Below are 21,800 nucleotides of genomic sequence, written 5' to 3'. Positions count from 1 at the left end.
GTTTCATGTTATAATATGAAACTGAATGTTTTGGGGTTTTTTTTCTTTCTGGCAACCAGCTCAGCGTGTCACAATATGAACATTTCTGTTATAAGATGAATAGTATATTATTCTAACAAGAAAAGCTTCTTGTTATAACATAATGAGTTTGTATGTCATAACTACAATAGACTTTTCATGTTATACCATGATACTAATTTGTTTTATGAAGTAGCAAAAACACGCTTCAATCAGCCTGAAAGCAAAGTAAAACAAAAGATATAGATGCAAACACTGGAGGCTACAATAGAAATATTTTATTTAAAAACATCTGCTATAAAACATGCATTTACACATTTAAGACCGATTAAATTGGATAAACTGTACTAAGATTGTGCCGGAGAGAAAAGAGGGCACATGAACATGTTAAACATGACAGATAAAATGCAAGTGAAACCAGTAGTTCACATCTGTTAAAAAGAAATGGCATCCATGATGAGGAGGATAATGCAAGTGAACAATCACATCACTCATTTTCAGGGATTTCTGCTGGGCTTAGATACCAAACCATAGGAGGTAAGATGGAAAGAGCTTGCTGTCATTTAGCTTTTTAATTTACAAAATATAAAACAACAAGGCACAGGGGTGAAAAATTCTTGAGACGGCTCCGAATAAAACACACAACACCAGAGTACAAGGAGGCACATTTCATATGTGTACATGTGTAACAATCACGCCTGGAGTCTATTCCCTGTGCAGCAAATAACATTGTTCTCCATCACAACACGACAAAAATACACAAAAATAAAACATTTATTTACAAAACAAAACATTTCAGCAACCCCGTCATGAATTTAAAAAAAGAATAAAAATCACAGTGGATCTAAAATGTGCTCTTCAAGCAGACAGTGCGTTTCTCCACTACGACTGGGAGGAGGGCCGCTGGTCGTCAGTTCCTGGTTAGGTTTATGTCTGTGGCCTCGTTGGACCATTTCTCAGCGGGCTCCTAAACTCCCGTCTTTTGTTTGATCCAGCCACGGAATTTGGTGACAGTCGTGTAGATGCCAGGTTTGTTTCTGCGAGCGCAGCCGTCGCCCCAGCTGACCACTCCTGCCAGGAACGTACGACTGCCGGACGGGCTGGACAGAGGACCGCCGGAGTCTCCCTGAAAACAAATACACAAGAACGTGTTAGAATAGAGGCGCTGCATGGGGGCAGTGTTTGGCATTAGTTATCATTTGCACTAATTTTCCTGTCTCTCTGCAGCTTTCTTCAATGTTTTTTTTTTTTTTTTTACAGAATCTTGCCTGTCATTTCTCCATTTCTCATTAGAAATGCAGTTTTTTTTTTTTTTGCCATGTTCAGCTGTTCTGATATCATTCTACATAGATGTCTGCACAACTGTACAAGCTAAACAATCTTATCAGTGCAGTAGGTTTGACAACAGTTCAATTTCTACCTAATCTGTTAGTTAAAAAATTAGATTTGGACGCAAAGGTCTGGACCCCTCTGGCAAATTACAGAGTTTGCTGATTTTTTAGGCATAAAATAATAAAAACCCCAGCAGCAACAATGCATTAAAATAAAAGTTAAAGTGCTTTTAACTTTGATTTGACAATAACACAACAATAACTCTAACACTACATAAAACATTTTAGTTTTCAACAATTAAATTAATCATCAACTATTATAATAATTGACAAATCAGATTAAGTTACGAAAAACAAGTTTAAATTTTGTGATTTCAGCTTCTTAACTGTAAATATTTTCTAGTTTCTTTCCTCATCTAAGAAAAACTGAACATGTTAGAGTTGTGGACAAAACAAGACATCTTGGACTTTGAGAAACACTAAGCGACTAACTGATTAATCAAGAAAGTAACAAAGAAATTAACTGACAATACAAATCATTGCTAGGTGCAGCCCTAGTACTCAAATATCCTGTTTGGCAGCTGGCAAACAAGATTCTTATCTTGATTCAGAAATTTCCGCCCACACCACTCCAAGTTCTGAGATGTTTAAAGCCGTCTTCAACATGTAGGATGTTTCAGATCTCTCCATAGATTTTCAAAGATGTGTCACTTTATCAGCTTCAGCTTCTGTTTCTTAAATTAGTTAATGGTGGATTCTGACGTCTGCTTTGGATATCTGTCCTGTTATGACAAACTACAACACAGTCTCATCCAGAATGTGGTGATCTTTAGTTGTATTCTTGTGCAGTGTCACCTGCAGCTGCCACGTGATCTCAAAGCAGCATATTTCCACCTCTATGCTTATCGCATGGAAGGTTCCTTGTCCTCAAATGCTGCAAATGTTTTCCACAAATATACATTTGGTGATTATGGTCAGAGAGCTCAATTGAAACATCATCCAGCCACAGCATTGAGCCGCTTATCCATGTGCCTTTTTTTTTTTTTTTTTTAAATTTCAGGCACTGACTTTTCAAATGAGGTGGCAGTTGTGATTTAATGACTTGTCCGTGTAGACTCTGTCAGTAAAATGATGCATCTCCGCTCCTATAACAGCTAAACCTTCCTGCAGCTCCTCTGCCGTCATACAAGAGTTTTCATCTTTTTCTTCCTGCCCCGTTAATGGGCAGTTTTGGAAGTTTGTTGGCCTCTAAGATCTCATCTTACTTTCCACAGCTGCCCTTAAGTACATGTTAAATGACATTCGGACTTTGGACAATGCGTATTTACGTATTTTTATTTCAAAGACTGATGTCAAATTTACACAGGAGTGGAGAGTTGCTTGCTCTTGATCTTATGACATCCATGTTTTTGAGAAAGAAAGAAAGAAAGAAAGAAAGATTATTTATTACCTGACAAGCATCGACTCCTCCAGTCAGCACTCCGGCGCACAACATCCGAGACGTGAGTTGTCCTCCCATTAACGAGTCACATGTCTTCTGGTTGATGATTCGGACCTGAGCCTTCTGGAGGACACTCGCTGCAAATCCTGAACCACAAACAGAGTGGAGTTCAGCGTCACATTTATCAGTGGGTCTAAATGTCATGTCATCAAGTTGGACTCATATGGAGCTTTTAGTGACATTAAAACTATTCAATTAGTGCCAGGTCCAGTATAAAGTTGCACAGTGTGTATTAGCAACCACAGTCCCTAAACAAAACCACAAAGTGACCACCAAAGCCAGCTATGATCACTTTTAAACTTCAGTTCAAATACTCTCTCATCTACAATGTACAGTTCTGCCAGGAAATTCATCAAATCTAAGCCTAACACTTTAATATTTCATCAAAATCATATCTGATTTTAAGATTCCCCCAAAACAAACTGTTTCCTCAAACCTAATACTGTTAAAAAACATTACATTTTTCACTCATCTACATAACTGAGACACCATGACTGACTCAGCTGTGATCAACGAACATGCCACAAAAAATCCATCTGTTTAGTTGATTTTATAAATCTTGTAAATGTGGCGAAACTAATTATGCGTACTAAACCCTTTGTAATTAAGCCTCTGACTGCCCTAAAACTTCCAGTGGGATTGAAAAGCGTGTTATCTTTCAAAAAAGCCAAAATGACACCATTTATCAGAGCGAGAAAATACAAAAATAGACAGATTTATTCATTTTTCAGGTCCTTAATTCCTCATCTGTGATGTGTTGCTAATTCTAAGCTTATAATTATTATCATTAACATTTTATTCCACATGCCTACTTTAAAAATTGGCTATTTTCTCTGAATAGATTCTGTGAAAAACTAAAATTCTACACCCCTCAGTTCAACTGTGAAGCTGTTGGTTACTCAGCTGCAACCAACAGTCATGTGACAAAAATTGTGACACTTTTCAGCTGAACTTCAGGCTGTTTACTCAGAGCAGAAAGGAGACAAGTAAGGAAGCAAATAAAAATAAAAAAGTTAGTAGAATAACATGCAAATAGTACGTAGAAGGGCCATTATTTTTCCACTACTGGAAACATCTGTCTGCAATTGGAAATATGTTGTAGCTGAATGTTGATTCCAGATATTTTTAATTTTGTAAAAGAAATAGTCAAAGAAATTACACTATTGTTTTCTTGTCTGCCATTATAAATGTGCCAAACTGCACAGATAATATTTTTAAATTGTCTCTACTTCTAGCAATAGCTGTGCTGTTTCCATTCTGATAGCCCTGAATAAATCTGAGTAAAACAAAGTCAAGCAACAAACCAAACAACTAATAAACAAATTAATTACAGTGCATTGGAACTATAGAGTAATCTATAGTCTGTGTTTGCTTGTATTTCAATTAATTTCTGCTATTATCTAGACTTAATATTCAAACTCAAACTATGGCCTCAGCATTTCTTTAAAAAATAATAAAAAAAATTACAAAGCAAGTTGCTTAACTTGCTGCTTTTCTAATATTTTTATTTTTTACAAAACTCTTTTGTTATTGCATAAGAACAGCAGAACTGAGGAACTTAGTCCTTGTAATTATCTTTACTTCATTAATTAACCAAAACTAGTAAAAAGAAAAGCTGTTTGTATGTAATTGCACGTTCCTTATGGGTTTTAAATCTCAGTCTATTTAGTCCAGTCCTGATAAAACTTTTCTTTTTGCACAAAAATGTCTATTTTTCCATCATGTAAACTGCATGTACAATGTCTATCCATTGCTCAGTGAAGGGTGGTTCTACGTTTCACCATTTTGGCTTCAGCTTTCCTTAAAGATGCCTGAGTTTTAGCTTCTACAAGTGAGACGGTTTCCTGTTTTCACTCACCTCCCTCTCGAGTGGCGCCCCATCCCGTGACCCACACAGTGTCCCCAGCGGGGAAGCTGTGCTGTGCAGACGGCAGGCAGATGGGCTTGATGTAGTCGGAGTAGGTGACGGGACTGTCCAGCTCCATCAGGGCGATGTCGTTGTCGAACGTGAAGTCGTTGTAGTACGGGTGGGGGATGACCTGTTTCACGTTCCTCTTTACGACGTGACTTCCGAGCTTCTTTTGGGTGTGAAGACCCAGATAAGCTTCCCAGGTGCTCGGCTGCGAGTATCTGGGGAAACACACAACGAAACACAACACAAAGTTTAGTCTCAGTCTAGAATTAACAGGCGCATTTAGTAGCACAAGCATCATATGAGTAACTGAATGTTAAAAATGATTTATTAAAGGTTACGATTATTGTCTGACTGAAAAATCCAACTCTAAAATAATAATAAATCTAAACTAATTGGATTTTATTTATGACAGCTTTAATTTTTATTACTGTATTAGCAAAGAAAACATGATCTGAAACCTGCACTGAGGACCTGGAAGGGTTTTATGTTTCATTTTTAAACTATTCACGCACACATGCAAGCATTGTGTTGTTAGTATAAACAGAGGCTTCATGTTACGACGAGTTGCCAAACTACTGAACTGTGTTTCAGCAGCTTCGTGTTTCTTTTATTGGAGAATAACACCAGCAGGTTTTGCTCCATGTGTCTAAACACTACATTTAACTGCATTTATCACTATTCAAGGCCTTGAGGACAAAACAAAGGAGAAAATATTTGAAGTACGTGTTTATTCAGTATTTGGAAACAACTGTTATTTAGCTAAAGATTACTTCAAAGTAATTTGGACAGCATTAAATCTTTAACTCTAAAATGAAGGCATGTTAAAAGAAGAAAAAGCCATAATTAAGCATTTTTACCAGAACCGCAGACTTTGAAAAGAGAAAGAATCGGTTCATATTTAACTTTCAGACGGGACTTGAACTAATCATTTGCGACGTGTCAATATTTCATTAAAATCACTTTATTCTGCATCTTGTTTAAAAAAAAAATCACCAAAAATAGATCATTAGTTGTAACCAGATTCTGTAGAAAGTAAAAAAATTCTGAGCTTCTCAACACAACCGTGAAGCTTCCAGTGACTCAAATGTGAACAACAGTCATGTGACAAAAATTCAGGGAGTTTTCATCTGAACTGCAGGCAGTGTTTACACAGTGCAGAAAAGAGACAAGTATGGACACTAAACAATCTATAGTATGCAGAGTGACAACTTTTCCCCGTGTATAAACACCTGTGGGTACTTAGGAAAATGTTAAATAGTTTGAATTCTAGGATTTTCTATTTTTTGTAAAATAAATACTTAAAGAAATTCAAAGTTTGGTTTTTCTTTCTTCTCTTTTTTTGATTTATGGCATTCTAAAAATATCACAGTGCAAAAAAGGCACATCATTTTATTCTTCATGCCTTATGTAAAAATTAGGCATTTGCTTTAAAAAGATTCAGTAAAAAACAAAAAAATTCTGCACTCTTTGATGCAGCTGTGAAGCCATTAGTGACTCAGCTGTGACTAACAGTTATGTGACAAAAATTCTGAGATTTCTAGATTAACTGAGTTGAGTGTTTGTTCAGAGTGAACAAATATGGAAACAAATTAAATGTCTATAGTATGTAGAGGAAGCAAAAAATTTTTCCAGTTCCAGTGTCAGTGTCATGTGGATTCCATGTTTTTTCTCTCTCAAATTATGCAAAATAAGGAATCAAAAATAATTCAACTTTCATTTTTTCTTTTACATGTTTTAGGGCTAATTGTGCTGTTTCCATAGAGGTGCAGGACTTTATATTACAATGAAAAATGAAACAAAAATTGCTCAGAAACTGCTTGGGGTTTAAAGGTTTAAACTACATTGATTGGATAAGCAGAGAATTAACAGCTGGTGTCCCTCTCTATAATGATAAAGGACAGTGGAAGAATTAAAATAAATCCAGGTGCAGACATAGAAGGTGGGACATAAAAGCAAAAAGCTTTTATTTTAGTGGACTATAGTCATAAACACACCAACGTGTCAGCTTGTGCCTTCTTCAGTGCTCATTTCTGTCTTTTTTTGTGTCTGTCCCACTAAAATTACGTCCTTTCACTTTTGAAACTCACATTAAAAAAAGAACTGTAATGCGAGTCTACCGTTGAACTCATTTCCATTCATTTGGAAAACCTGTTAAATACATGATATGAAAGGATCCCAGGAAATCAGAAAACGGGTGAGCAGCAAATCCATCTTAGTAGGACTTGGATATTTTGATAGAATGTGATCATTGTGTCGACAAAAAGACAAAACAGTGAGAATAGCAAGAAAAGAAAGAAGTTTGTACCTCGTTCTGCCGTCGTCCTGCACACAGTGGGCAGCAGTGACGAGCCATTTGGGACTGATGATGGTCGCTCCGCACACGTGGGCGAAGTTCTTGACGTGGAGGCTGACCTGCCAGGGAAACTCTCCTTCCAGCGCGTCCTGACCGCCGACGATGCGCGACGACTTGAACATGCTCCTCCCGCAGTCTGTAGTAAACAACGAAACAGTCACAGGTTTGGCTTGTCGCTGCTTGTTTTAGTGCCTGAAGTGGGTGTAAGTTCACAGCTGTTTCGGATGAAGATAATGACTAGTTTTTCCAGTCTGATCTGAGCTTTCTGTTTGTGACGTACCGCAGTTTTCCTCGTCGGATCCGTCGTCGCAGTCCCGCACGCCGTCGCACTCCGGGTTCACTTTACTGATGCATTTGTTGTTCTTACATTTGAACGTGAGGTCAGTGCAGCTCACACTAGAGCCTGAGGAGGGAGGAGAAGAATAATTATTACATCTAAAGCTGCGAAACCTGCATGAATCGCTGCAGCATGGATAGAAAAAGACTAATTCTAACATTAAGTATGAGGTTGCAAAAACATAACATTGTGTAATGCTGTTTAACTGAGTAGAAAAAGCTGCATTTTTATTAGAAAAGAATTGTTTTTGACTTCTTGTTGGCTAAATAACTACAACGACTGCATATTTCATATTTTTGCCTGAATTGAAGGATGTTGTGCCGCCCTCTCAAACATGTTAGGATTCATTTAGAGTCATGTTTGTTTGTCTTTAAGCTCTATACCATATATCTGGGTTTAAGCTGCTAAATGCACTTTCTTTAAAACTAGCTGCTAATTCCTGCTATAGAACTCAAAACTGATTAAAGCCTAAATATGAACCAAAACAATAAATGTGTAATTTAAAAAATAAAATGTCTAACTGAAGGTAAAAAGCTTGAAAGAGCCTCAGAGTTGGTGGATTTTTGCTGCATTTTTACCACAAGTCACCACTTTTCTTTCTTTTTGTGCATCGTGATTTGATAATTAATTTCTAGAAAAATAAAATATACCCTCTAAATTGCTTGAAATAGCTAGCAGCAATTTCAATTTAGGCTTCGGATGGAATTGTTCGACTTCACTGGTGACTTATTCTGCTTGTTCTGAGAGAAATCAGAATTTTCCAAGCTGAAACAATTTGTGCAGTTTAGCAGAAATCCAGTCTTACCTCCGCTTCCTCCACAGTCGAGCTCATCTGATCCGTCCCCGCAGTCGTCCCTGCCGTCGCACTTCTTCTTCTCAGAAACACATTTGTCATTCTTACACGTGAACGCTCCGGATCCACACCCACCTGAGAAAGAAAAGAAACAGGTTAGAGAAGCAAACACAAACCAGTAAATACGGCAAAATTCGTCAGAGCAAACAAGCCTCACAGTTCATCTCGTCTGTTCGGTCTCCGCAGTCGTCCACGCCGTCACACAGCCAGAACTGCGGCTTACACAATCCATTCTTACAACTGATATCATTAGTGTTGCACTCTGGAGGGAAAACAGTTGAATAAGTCTGATTATTATGGATCTAACTCATTGTAAAGACAAGGACAGTGGTTTAAAAAGTGGTTAAACCTCTGAACTCCAAGCAGAGGGCGATTTTTATAAAGTCCTGCACCTCTATGGAAACAGAAAAACCATGGCTAGAAGTAGAGAGACCTCAGAAATGTCTTTTGTGCAGCAAAACACAGACATATTGCAATAAATCACAAAAAAAGAAAACAAAAGCTGAATTTCTATACTGATGTTTTTTTCAAAAAAATTTGGAAAATGTAGAATAACATTTTTCTGAGTGCTGACAGGTGCTGCCAATACTGGAAAAAAAACGGTGACTACACATATTACTAATATTTTACTACTTATTTGACTAAATTATTGTTAATATTTAGCTATTTTTTTATCTTGTTTCTGTACTTGTTTCCTGTCTGCATCTGCTCTGAGTAAACACTGCCTGCTGTTCAGCCCAATTCAGTGGAAAAGTCTCACAATTTTGGAATATTTATAGTTTGTTTTGAATTTCTTTGAATCTTTATGTTACAAAATTAAAAAAAAAAAAAAAAAAAGCTGTAATCAATGTGCACAACACTTTTTGTGTTACCAGTGACAGAAACAAAATATTGGCTTTATGACATTACAGATATTCTACTATTCACATTTTAAATGTGTTTCTAAACTTGTAAACACAGCCTGCAGTTCAGCTAAAAAATCCCAGAATTTTGGAATATTTGTTAAATTGTTTGAATTTCTTTCAATATTTATGCCACCACAAAAGTGCTACCAATACTGGATAAAATAGTGTTTCTATAATAGTACAGATATTCTATTATCTACATCTTTAATTTGTTTCCATACTTGTAAACACAGCCTGCAGCTGAAAAATCCTGAAAAACTGTTGGTCACATCTGAATCATAAATGGCTTCATGTATGTGCTGGGAAATACAGAATTTTTTGTTTTTTACCGAATGAAAGTAGTACAAATGGTTTATTTTTGACAAACTATTTCATGCTAAGATTTGGCTACAAAAAATACATTATAGATGCGTAGTTCAAAGACAGTTGGAAAGTTAATAATCTAATTATTCATTCTATTTTTTCAGTTTCTAGCTCTGATAAATGCTGCAAATTGGGAAGTTTTTAAAAGATAACATTCCTTTAAAACTCTGCAGTGGGTTTTTGGACTTCAGAGGGTTAAAAATGAAAGTCTGAGTTTGATGTAAGTAAATATTACTTACTGCAGTTCAGCTCGTCTGACATGTCTCCACAGTCATTCCAGCCGTCACACTTGAGCTCATTTCTAATGCAGCGCTGATTCCTGCACTGGAACTGCTTTGGGCAAGCTGTGGGTGACGACGGGATTAACATGAGAAACACTTTCCTGATGTTGGGAAATAATCAGAAAGAACCTGGGTCTCTTACGGTCTTTGACGTCGATGGCCTCAAACTGAGCATCGAACCCTCGGTCCACGTAGGAGGCGTCCGAGTAGAACATCACGTTCATTTTGTTGTCGTTGCTGGTTGCTGTCACTGTTCCTTCGGGTTCTTCTCCACAAAATCTGAGGATGAGATGTACCGTACAAGCTCACATCAGCTCTGCTATGTGGTCTCTATCTGTGTTTTTGTATTTAAATGCATGAACAAAAACATGAACTCACTTCTTTCCGTTGATTTCCACGTAATCTTTGCGACAGTCCTTCGCGTTTTTCTGCCCGGGCTCGGACAGGAGGAACTTTTTGAACGTCACCTTCACCGCCTTACCAGCAGGAACCTAATGTTTCAAAGAGATGAGTTAAACTACACGAGAACCAACAGAGAAAAGAAATATGTCAGAAACCTGATAATGTGTTTGATTAGGAACCGACATCTCACCTGGATCGACCACTGACACGATGCTAAGGGAGGAAAGTAATTTGGGAAGTTTGGAGAAGTGAAGGTGCCCTTGTCGCCCGTCAGCTGGCCACCACATGTCGTCCCTGTTAAAAAATTTAAAAAAAATTACACGTTTGAAAGGCATATCTTTTAAAAATCAGCAAAATTAAAGCATTTGTCAAAGGCATAAACTGTTAAGACTGAAAGAAGTGTCAGATTTTTAACTTTATGATGAACAAATCTTAGCTTATAACTGTAATATTTTATCAAAATCAACTTATTCTATCTATCATTTAAAGATTAATCACAAACAAACCGTTTGCTCTAACTAGATTCTGCAAAAAACTAAAAATTCTGTGCTCATAGGTTAAATTAAAAAGCCATTAGTGATTCAGCTGAAACAAACAATTAAATTACAAAAATTCTGAGATTTTTCAGCTGATATGTATGGCTATTTCATGAAAATCACTTTTTTCCTCATGCCTCATTTAAAAATTAGACATTTAATTTAAAAAGATTCAGTAAAAAATAAAAAATTCTGCACTCCTCGATGCAACTGTGAATCCATGAGTGAATCAGCTGCGACCAACAGTTATGTGGCAAAAATTCCGGGATGTCTGGATAAACTGAGTTGAGTGTTTACTCAGAGTGAACAAGTATGGAAACAAATTAAAAATGTCTATAGTATGTGGAGGCTCAGTTTCCTCCAGTGTTGGTAACATCCATGAAAATATTGTGCATGTGGATTCCAGGTTTTATCAAATTCTGCAAAATAAGGAATCAAAATAATTCAACTTTTGTTTTTTCTTTTTTCTGTTGTATGGCTTTATAACTGAAAAAAAAAAATCTGAGTTCTCTCTACTTCTAATCATGGTGGTTCTGTTTCCATAGAGGTTCAGGGCTTTATGTTGAAGTAAAAAATAAGCCTAAACATTATTTCCTACCTTTACTTCCCCGTCGAACTTGTGAAACTTGAGCTCGAAATCCGGGGTAGTTGTGTTCTTCGTTCGTGGCCATCGTCACCAGCATGACGTTACCAGACGACAGGAAGGTGAGCGGCTCGCTGGGGGAGTAATATCCACACAACCTGGAGAAAACAGACGGCAGAAACTCACTTTATCCATTGTTTAATGACTCGTATAGCAGGATGACATTTCTGAAGAAACTGTACATTCAGCAGCCTTTCTCATTTAGCTGGTGTGATGCAATTTTACTTAACTTGCATATTTACAAAAACTATTTTGAGCAAGATCGAGTGCCATTTTTGAGTGTTTTCCTGTTGAATCAAGAATGAAAATAGTGACTGAATCTTAATTTTTAACTTCGTCCCACACAAAAAACATCACACTTTACTGATCAAATCCGCTCCATCACAAAACAGCCATCATGTGGTGTCAATTTTGGTCACATGTATGCAAAATTTTTAGACAGGAAATAATAGAATTTTCAGATTTTGGAGTGAAAATAACAAAATATAACCCCTGCAGCAAAATGACCTAAAAATTAGCTTTACTTCAAATGTCAAACCACTTTTACCTTTCATTTTATACCTTAAAAAACATACAAAAAAAGGCCATAAATTTGCACATTTGAGCATCCTGCTGAATCCGTACTTAATAAAGAAAGGCTCACTTTTTAATGTCTGTTTTAGTTTAGTGTTTGGCGGTTGTATTTCCTGATTTTCACAGTCATTTATGTCTTCAGAGCAAGAATGCCACTAATAACTTCATCATACATGCATGAAAGCTTTCTGGCGACATGTTCTTATGTTTTCAGCTGAGGTGCCTCCAGGTTTGGATTAAATGCTTTCATTCTAGATCAGGTTTAATCCAGGCAACGTTGCTCAGCCACAGCTCTTCATACAGTAGCATCAGAATCCCAGCGTCTGACCAGCAGAGGGCCTTACATGCAAGATTCATCCAAATCTGGATCATGCACAGAGCTCTGGACTGATGCTTCAAACTCACTCTTCCATGACTCGGCTCTCGATGGCCACCAGAGAGTCGTAGATTTTCACAAAGTCGTTCTTGCAGTCCTCCTCCAGATTCACGGAGTCGAAGTCGAGCTTGATGACGTAGCCGGGGTCGGCCCTCAGCTGCCACTGCATGAAGGTGTTCGGGGTATACGGACTGTTGGGGAATCCGGGCGACTGGATCTGACCGATGTGGTTGGACCTTGTGTGCTCTGCAAACCTGAGGTGCTCTGAAACAGAAACAGTGACGTTCAGTGGAATTTAGCGTCACCGTCACACGTGTTGGCAGACACAAACTGGTGACAAATTAAAGGAAAACCCTGCAGAAAGTGTCTCATAAAGCTGCTGGACTTTGGTGTGCTCCATTTAATGCGGTTACACCATATTATCCACTTATAATTGCTATTTTTGCTTCATTTTTTTTTTCAATTTTCTAAATGTGGTGAAACTAAATAAGCTTACTAAGTTCTTCCTCAGTAACCCTTTGAACTCCAAAATCTGCCAGCACGTTTAAAAGCCTTGCTATCTTTAAATAATGGCAAAATTACAACACTTATCTGAGCCAGAATCTGAAAAAACAAGTAGAAGCATCCAATTATCAACTTCTAAAAGTCCTTAACTACTCATCTGTGATGCAATGATATAGGAAAACGTAATCAAATCTAAGCTCAAAATCTAATTATTCCACAAAATAATTTTATTCTACATGCCTCATTTAAAAATTGGCCATTTGATGTGAATAGATTCTACAAAAAACTAAAAATTCTGCACTCCTCGATGCAACTGTGAAGACATAAGTGATTCCAGTATGACCAACAGTTATGTTGCAAAAATTCAGGGACTTTTCCGCTGAACTGCACGCTGGTGTTGAATTAAAACTGTAATTAACGAAAGATTTATAGTATGTAGAGTCACCAGTATTGGTAACACCTGTGTATATGTTGTTTTCATCGAGGTGCAGGACTTCATTTTACAGTGAAAATTTAGTCCAAAGTGAGCAAAAATGTGACAGGAGAAAAAAAAAGGCCCAGAAACTGCTCAGAGTTGAGGGGTAACACATAAAATACTAGACAGCCCAGTTATTATGCCACTTAGGAGACTATTTTCTGAAGAATATTAAAAAAATACATACATTTTTGAGTAGAAATATAAGTTTCAAACTGAGCACTTACTCTGGAACGCTGTTGAAAACAAGCGATCATCGAGTGCTGTGAGATGAAACAGAGATGTGGTGAAAACGAGGATGAGCAAAAGAATAAAGAACAACCAAAAATGCTCAAAATCAGATTAAAGCAAAACAGCATGACTGAGATTTAACAGTCTCCACCTGAAGACACGACGTCTGCAAACAGCAGAGCGTTTCCGGTTCTGGTCGGGGATCGCTGCTGTTTGTCCACCAGTTTGTCCATCGTAGACATGATGTTGTCGACGGCTGCTTCCTGTCCGGCAGGAACGCTGAACTCAGACAGGTAGTAGGCGATGACGCTGCCTTCACTGGGAGCAAAGAAAAACGGAAAAAAACAGCATAAACACATCGCCACTGTGTTCAGAACAAGCTCAGACAAACATGTGGGATTTAAAGAACTTATTGGTTTTATGTTTTACTGCTTTGTTCTGATAAAGCAGCTCCAATAATTTAGATATTTGGGAAGTTTTTCTTTTTATATTTTTTTATTTAATAATTAATTCTGAGGTTGACTATTTAATTTTTTTTCCACATTGCATCTTGATACAACATGATTACATAACTTTTAGGGCATCAAAATAACCAAAAAAAAAAACAGTTAAAAAAACACATTTTAACACATATTTTAACAACAGGAATTTTAATTTAGTAGCAAAATGTGTTTTTAAAATTGTAATACTAATACATTCAGAATACATCTATGCCAAAAACAACATTTCAGAAAAATAATAAAAAAGAAAACTTTACTGGTTTTACGTTAAACACTGTAAACTGGCAGCTGCAAAAATGCTCTTAGAATGTTGATTATCTTATTTTTAGACTTCAAATTGCCCTATAGCATTTATATTTCATCCTCACACAACAAAATGAACTAAAATGCTGCATAACTTTTCAGGCACAGAAAAAGACAAAAATATTTACATTCAAAATTTTGCTGTTCTACAACAGAAAGTCAAATTTAGTAGTAAAATGTGTTTTAAATGTTTGTGCTATTAGATCTAAAGTACATCCACATCAAAAACAACCACCTGTCCTTGGTGGAAGTCATAATAAAAAGGAAAACTTAATTGGTTTTATGTTAAAAACTGTAAACTGGCAGTTGTAATAAACAGTCTTAGTTGACTAAAGCAGCTAGAATAATTTAAATTCTAATAATTTTCTGTGTGATTTTTATTTCTCAAATCATCTTTGTGTTGATTATCTGATTTTTCTGCTTCAAATTGCATTCTTGCATTTATATTTCATCCTCATACAACAAATGTTGTGAATGAGTCACATAACTTTCAAGGGATGAATAAAAATAAAGATACCTGCATTAAAAATCTGCCTTACCTGAAAGCCTGAATAGTAGAACCGACGTAGTATTTGGCCAGCTGTGGACTTTTGGAGTAGATGCCTTTAAGCTGAAAGAGACGAGAGAAAAATCACAGCAGGACGTGAGAGAAGCTGCTTGAAAACACGGAAAAAACAAACGGTGGAGGAAACCTGAGCTGCTGACTCACCTGAGCAGTCACCTGCTTGGCCAGAGCCTTGAACTCGGAGCTGTTGGAGTTCTCGTAGGCATCTTCGAACGCCTGGTTGGTGATCCGCATGGAGCCGCTGTACATCTTCTTCACCCGGATATCTTTACGAACTTTAGGAATCACACAGACAAAACTGAATCTACTGCATCAGAGTTCAGTTTACTTGATTTTCTGTTATATAAACTGTTACTGCTGTGGTTTTTCATCTCATTTTGCCTTTTTTAACTTCTTTAAAAAGTTTTTTTAGTTTCTCAGGTGTCTTATTTCACTCAAATGATGCTTTTATTCTCTCTTCAAGGTTTCATTCGCAAATAAACAAACTGTATAAAAGGTGCATTCAGGTACAGCTTGCTTATGAAGATTTCATGACTTCTCAAAAACATTTGTGCTCATACACTTTTAGAATTTCATCAAAAGACAATTAAAGTTGACAAAATTCATCAACAAGCTTCGGTAAAATACAGAAAAAAGCCAATTAGTCAAAGTCGAGCTTTACTGTCAATGCTTCAATGTGTACATGACATAACAAGAATAGAAATTACTCTCTTTTCATGCAACAGTAGACATTAAATAAACATTTATAGTGTACAAAATAAGATTTAAAAATGCAAAAACTATGCAAATTAAGAACTAGAAAGCAAGAAATCAGGTAAACTAAGAACAAAGGAAGCAAAAATACAACAACAACTACGGACTAAGAGGAGCAGAACTGAGTGAAATGTAAACATGACAAAGTGGTGGAATATTCAGAACAGTGCAAATGAGTCCAAGTAGAGCAAACATGCTTGATAGTATGTGGTACCAAGAACTGTTTCGAGAAATGTTTCTGAACAAATGTGCAAAAGTGAGTTTTTGGAACATTTTCTCTTCAACATTGTTCAACTTTTACTTTAAATGGGAGTTTTTTGGTGCACTTTTGATAGAATTTCAACAAATTCCAGCAAATTATGGATTGCAAGGACCAACACATACAGACTTCATAATACGTATTTAGGACATATATCAACATCCACATAATCATCTATGCAAGCTGATATAATGATGCAAACTTTGGTCTTTTAAGGTGTGAAACATGAGGTTGCATACTGTTGAGCAGTTGGAAAACTTGTATTTACAGTAAAAGCCTTTTTTTCCAATCCTGTGTTGCTCGTTGCATGTATCCTAACACTCAAGAACTAAATGCAAGTCTCCTGAAAACAACTCAAGGCAATCAAATTAAAATGCATTTATTTCACAATGTGTTAAAAACACTTCGTGACCAAACACTTTTGATATGTTCCGCTAACGTGCAAATATGGATTATAATATGGAAAAAACAAATATTAAAATGAAAGAAAAAAGTAGAGATAATTAATTTATAGATATTATGTATATACACATTATAGATATATAGGTGTTTAATATTACTTTATATTTATTGGTAGAGATTTAATGAAACAATTTTTACATTATTCATTTTCCTTCCTTTTAAATTAATTTCAGTATTTTTTATTGGATGATGTATTTTTTTTCTTGCTTTTTTGAAATATAATTTTTACATTATTTTCTTTCTATAATTATATTTTTGATAAAGAGTGACCCTCTCATACAACTCATTAGTGTAACACACTGTAGGTGTGTAAGTTATTGCTAAAAAAAAATTTAACTGAAAATGACAGCAAGTCATTTCCAGTACATACATGTGTGAAATATTTTAATTAAATTTTTGCATTAACCCTGCATGTGTGCATTGGATTGTTTTTTATTTAGACTTGCATTCTGAATTTTAAACCCATGCAAGGAGCCTTTAAACAAGGAATAAACACAGTATATTATCTATTATCATATGTATTATGTACACGACCGTTCAAAAGTTGGTTTCAATCAGAAATGTCCTTATTTTTGAAAGAAAAGGATTTTTTTCAATAAAGATGACATTAAATGAATCAGAAATACAATCTAGACATTGTTAATGTAGTAAATGACTATTCTAGCTGGAAACAGCTGATTTTTAATGGAATATCTCCATAGAGGTACAGAGGAACATTTCCAGCAACCATCACTCCTGTGTTCTAATGCTACATTGTGTTAGCTAATGGTATTGAAAGGCTCATTGATGATTAGAAAACCCTTGTGCAGTTATGTTAACACATGAATGAAAGTGTGAGTTTTTATGGAAAAAATGAAAGTGTCTGGGTGACCCCAAACTTTTGAAAGGTGGTGTATATATCCACAGAGTGCTTGTCTGTGATCATTAAAAAAGACTTAGCTCAGTTTGCACCTGTGTACATTGTTCATCCGTATTAGCACTAATATGTCACAAAGTTGTGTTTTTTAATTTTTTTTTAATTCTATTTTCTATTCTTATTATCTTACTTGTTCTATATTTGTATATATATATATATATATATATATATATATATATATATATATATATATATATATAAAAATAATTTTTAAAAAAATTTTTATTTATTTATTTATTTATCCCTATTTCTTTTATTTATGTAAGCTATCTTTAATTTCTTACGCTATTGTTAACTGCCTGCTCTACGTGCCTTTTTAAATAAAAATAAAATAAAGTTCTCTGAATCTTCTACACCATTGTTTTTTTACTTTGCTTTTGTGACATTTCTTCATATTTATCCATTCACTGAGCATATGCTATGTTATGAATATAATTAAGCTACTTACAGTGGAAATGCCAGACCAGCAGTCCGGTCATTAGTGCAACAACAGCAGCAAAGACCACCACACCGATCACAGCCCCGACTTTTCCTGGACCTTTTTTCTTCTCGAGCTTCTTGTTGTCTGACGCCGGCAGGAACTGGACTGATGTGTCCCAGTCTTTATCCTGGAAGACAAAATATATGAATAAAAAAAAAGAGCTAAATACATAAAACTGAAGGCCTGAATCGAGCTGAGGCCACAACTTCCAACTAAGGAGGATGAAAGCATCTGAGGACACTGGTGCTCCTTTATTGACACAGTTAATTTTGTTTGTGTTTTTCAGAAGGAGATTAAGAGTTTCTATTTTTTGTCTGCAGATAATCAGCTGGAGATAAGAGGCGGCGGCGGGCTGCAGGTAGATACTTGTGCGTTTCAGGAATGTCGAAGCCTGCGGTGACCTACAAAGGCAGGAAGTGTGCGACATTCTTCCAAAATGTGACATAATGCCCAATCTTGTGGGAATCTGCTCAAAATTAACTGCACAAAAATGTCATTAAAGATCTGCTCGTAAAAGAACAGAAGTTTCAGTGTCTCGTAGCGATCTGGAAGGAAACTTTAGTCGTGAGTCACGTCCCTGTGGTTACCTGTGAGAGTCGGGGGAGGGAGGACAAAGGTTTCACCCTATAAAATCCAGTCAAACCTGCTGGGAGCAGAAAAAAACCACCAACACACACAACAAGTTTCTGTGAGGCAGCCAAGGGTAGCATTTAGAAACAGGTCCACTGCTCCACAAAGCATTCAAAAACACTAACTTTGCACAAGGAAAAGATCACCTGCAGTGCAAAACTTTTCCACCGTAAGCTGCTTTATTAACTAAATGTCTTTCTGCTTGTTTAACCCAGATACCGAATGACAACACTGAACCGCGCTTTACTCACAAGCGCACATGAAAATGCACCATTTTTACTTTTGTCATATTAAAATTATTATTTTCAGAGCTTGTTATGTGATAAAGATGGGTCCAAAATATCTTATTATCAAGGTTTTTACACAATAGATTTTGAATATCTCCGTTTACTGATGAAGAAATCAGAAAATACCATCAATGGTCTGAAAAAAATGGAATTAGATAATGTTTTAAGGAATAACGTACCCTATAAATCAGACTGTGAATGATATAAGAACAATCTCTTGTGTAAAATAAACCGTTGAAGTGGAGATTTTGGACTCAGACTTTAAGAAAAGAATTTGCTTGTTTTGTAAAATTACATTTTTTTAAATTGAAAACCACTATTTACTGCCAAAATTTTTTTTCTGCCAATCTGTCATTTTTTGTTCATGTAAAATAGACAAAATGTAATAAATAAACACCTAAATGGGAATTTATTTCCACTTGTCTGAAGGAAGACACTTTACTGAAGTAAAATCTCTTATTTTGTAAATCTACTGTCTCACATTTTTTTCTAAGCATCAATTTAGCATAATTCATAATGAAAAAACATCAACTTAAGCACCATTATTTGCGCACAATAGATGTTCCCTTCAGTTTTTCTGTGTTTATTACAAGCATTTGCTGCCTGAGATGTTTTTAAAATAAAAAAATTTACAGTCTAAATTAAGACAGAAAGAAAACACGTCTACTTACTAACAGGAAGAAGTTTTCTCTGCAGCGAATAATCCAAATAATATTCACTTTTTATGAAGCCAAGAAGTGAAGTAATTCTTGCACATGGTTTAATCAGCATCCTAATGATAAGAAAAATCTCTTATATAAGCCTTTAACTGCAATTTACTGATTATTCTTGGACTGTAAAGATAATATTCTCAAAAATGACATTTTCACAAAACGTGCACAGAAAAACAACTTTCCTCCTCACATCTGCTCTGTTATGCACCTGGAGGTCAAATCCTCTGAGGCTGAAGGACGTTTTTCTTTGACATAGCGCCTCGTTTTTATCCCCACACTAGGATGCTGTGGAGAAATATCTACTGAATGTTACTTTACAGAAGAGAAGGAAGGGAACAAGTTGCAACAAGGTGAAGGGAACTGGAGGAATTCAGGCGGCAATGTGTTTTCTCAGGAGCTACTTTCATGTTTTCATGTCAGATATCCACATTTGAAAAGATTCGGAAGCATTATGCAACATTTTCTGCAAGTAAAAAGGCGGAAAAATCAACTTTGAATTGGAAATCAGTGGCTCTGGACACATCCTGTGACTCAGTTTAACTTGTCTGGATGCAGATAACAAATACTGGAAACTGTGCAGCCTCAAAACCAGCCTTGAGGATGTAAAAGTTTAGCCGAGAAGTGCCAAAATCAGCTTCTAATCTAAACACAACCAGACACTTGGCAGAGAAATAAGTGCTGGATTCCTGCTTCACTTGTTTATCTTTACGCAAAGCAGAGTGATGGTGGTAAAAGAAACAAAGCAGATACTGAGCCTGCAGACAAACACAAACCTGTCAGCAGTATCTTGAACATATATGTGGAATGAAAACTCAGAACACCTGTCTCTCTGTGTGTGTTCATTCACCTGTAACACTTTCTAACCCACATTTACGCAACAGAGTCAGAAAAAAAAGAGGTGAAATCAAACACTTAACCAGAATAAATCCACCATCTCACCTGATTTGGGGTGTATCTGAGTCCACTGTTCATGTAATCCATCAGGAATCCGGATTAAAGATAAAATAAAACCGCCTGACCCACTTTTCCTCTCCTGGTTAATTTCCCTGAACGCACCACAGGATCCTTCCGAGGCGAAGCTGCAGGCCGGAGGTGCGTCTTTGTCAAAAAATAAAAAATAAAAAATCCACTTGCGAGTGATAAAAAAAAAAAGAAAGAAAAGGCCTTTGAAAAAGGTCGAGATGCTCACAAATGTCTCCTGAGAGGAATGTGTGTGACACCGACGGAGATAGAAGCAGAAACGCAGGAACAGAAAGTCTCTTTCCGGGAGCTTCGGGTTTCTGAGGGCGAGGCTCCGCCCACCTGCGCACCTGTGAGCTTCCTGTTTACCTGCACAGGTGAGAGCAGCAGCAGAATGTTGGATTCTGGGTAAAATCTAACTACTTACACCAACCTTCTTCTTATTCTGCTCACAGTTTTAGTATAATTAAAACAGAAAACAATGGTTTTATGTAGTCCAGTGCTGATTTGGTGACAGTTTCATGTGACTTATTTTTAGTATCAGTCATGTGATGCCAGGTACCTGAACCGAAGATGACTCACCTGTGTTGACTCACCACGTTTCATACTATCTATGAAATGAGCCATAGGTTTCATGTTGACAAACCTCGGTCTTCCCCCAAAACACATAAAGTGGCGACAAAATGAATCAATATTTCCATTTTGTATATAGTTCTCAACCTACTAAACACAAGTGGAGGTATATCACTATTTATTCTGGACAAAAAACAGGATAATCTTTACAAATATTACTAAAAAGTTTAATTAATGAGGCTGATGATGCAGCACACGTCCCTTAAATAATATAGAGTTGAATCAATTGGCTGATTAACTGATAATTAGAAAATGATTCTATTTTATTAATCAATTACAGCCATGTTTATGAAAAAAAAAACTTTTTAAAATGCATATTCCAGTGCGTCTCAAAAAATGGGAATATTGTGAAAAAATTTAATATTTTTCAAAGTGAAAATTTTATATATTCGTAACTTACTAAAGGAAACAGATCAAGACTTTTTGGCTTTATTTGAGAGGTTGGATATTTCTGTATTGTGATCAATTTTAGCAAATGTTATATTTTCATTTAGGATTTTGGAATATTTGGATTTTGGGTTTTCATGAGCATTAAGCCCAAATCATCAAAATAAAAACAAATAAGTTTGAAATATTTCACTTTAGGTGTAACAAATATAGACTATATGAAAATTTACCTTTTTCAAATGAAATTGCAACATTATTCCAATTTTCTGAGATACAATAGTATTTACTGGTTATTAAACTAAATCTGTTCTGGTTCTTTTCTCTCAACCACAAAAAATATTTGTCACCTCCGGC

At 36.1% G+C, this 21,800-nt stretch overlaps 1 protein-coding gene across 1 annotated transcript; it reads right to left on the bottom strand.

Annotated features, from left to right (window-relative positions):
- Nucleotides 1–281: 281 nt before the first annotated feature.
- On the bottom strand, nucleotides 282–20,755 carry st14a (ST14 transmembrane serine protease matriptase a). Its single transcript, XM_023283581.3, has 19 exons — nucleotides 20,406–20,755; nucleotides 17,804–17,963; nucleotides 15,110–15,240; nucleotides 14,940–15,010; nucleotides 13,749–13,915; nucleotides 13,594–13,629; nucleotides 12,417–12,651; nucleotides 11,394–11,536; nucleotides 10,450–10,553; nucleotides 10,236–10,348; nucleotides 10,000–10,136; nucleotides 9,816–9,920; nucleotides 8,466–8,570; nucleotides 8,261–8,383; nucleotides 7,399–7,521; nucleotides 7,071–7,254; nucleotides 4,709–4,980; nucleotides 2,800–2,936; nucleotides 282–1,144 (listed from the first exon to the last, which is right to left on the bottom strand). The coding sequence occupies exons 1-19, from the start codon at nucleotides 20,445–20,447 to the stop codon at nucleotides 986–988; spliced, it is 2,547 nt and encodes an 848-aa protein (XP_023139349.2). The 5' UTR covers nucleotides 20,448–20,755; the 3' UTR covers nucleotides 282–985.
- Nucleotides 20,756–21,800: the final 1,045 nt, after the last annotated feature.

This window comes from Amphiprion ocellaris, chromosome 7 (assembly GCF_022539595.1).
Source record: "Amphiprion ocellaris isolate individual 3 ecotype Okinawa chromosome 7, ASM2253959v1, whole genome shotgun sequence".
Taxonomy (NCBI): domain Eukaryota; kingdom Metazoa; phylum Chordata; class Actinopteri; family Pomacentridae; genus Amphiprion; species Amphiprion ocellaris.
Note: the sequence above shows the minus strand (reverse complement) of the source record. Positions and strands in the feature narration are given on the sequence as shown.

What these genes read in the sequence shown, in the direction of transcription:
- st14a (XM_023283581.3), bottom strand. Translation starts at nt 20,447, where the DNA reads ATGGATTACATGAACAGTGGACTCAGATACACCCCAAATCAG. An exon ending in GAGAGCCGAGTCATGGAAGA is followed by an intron (nt 11,537 to 12,416) that starts GTGAGTTTGAAG and finishes TGTTTTCTCCAG; the next exon opens with GTTGTGTGGATATTACTCCC. An exon ending in AGTTCGACGGGGAAGTAAAG is followed by an intron (nt 10,554 to 11,393) that starts GTAGGAAATAAT and finishes ATTTTTTAACAG; the next exon opens with GGACGACATGTGGTGGCCAG.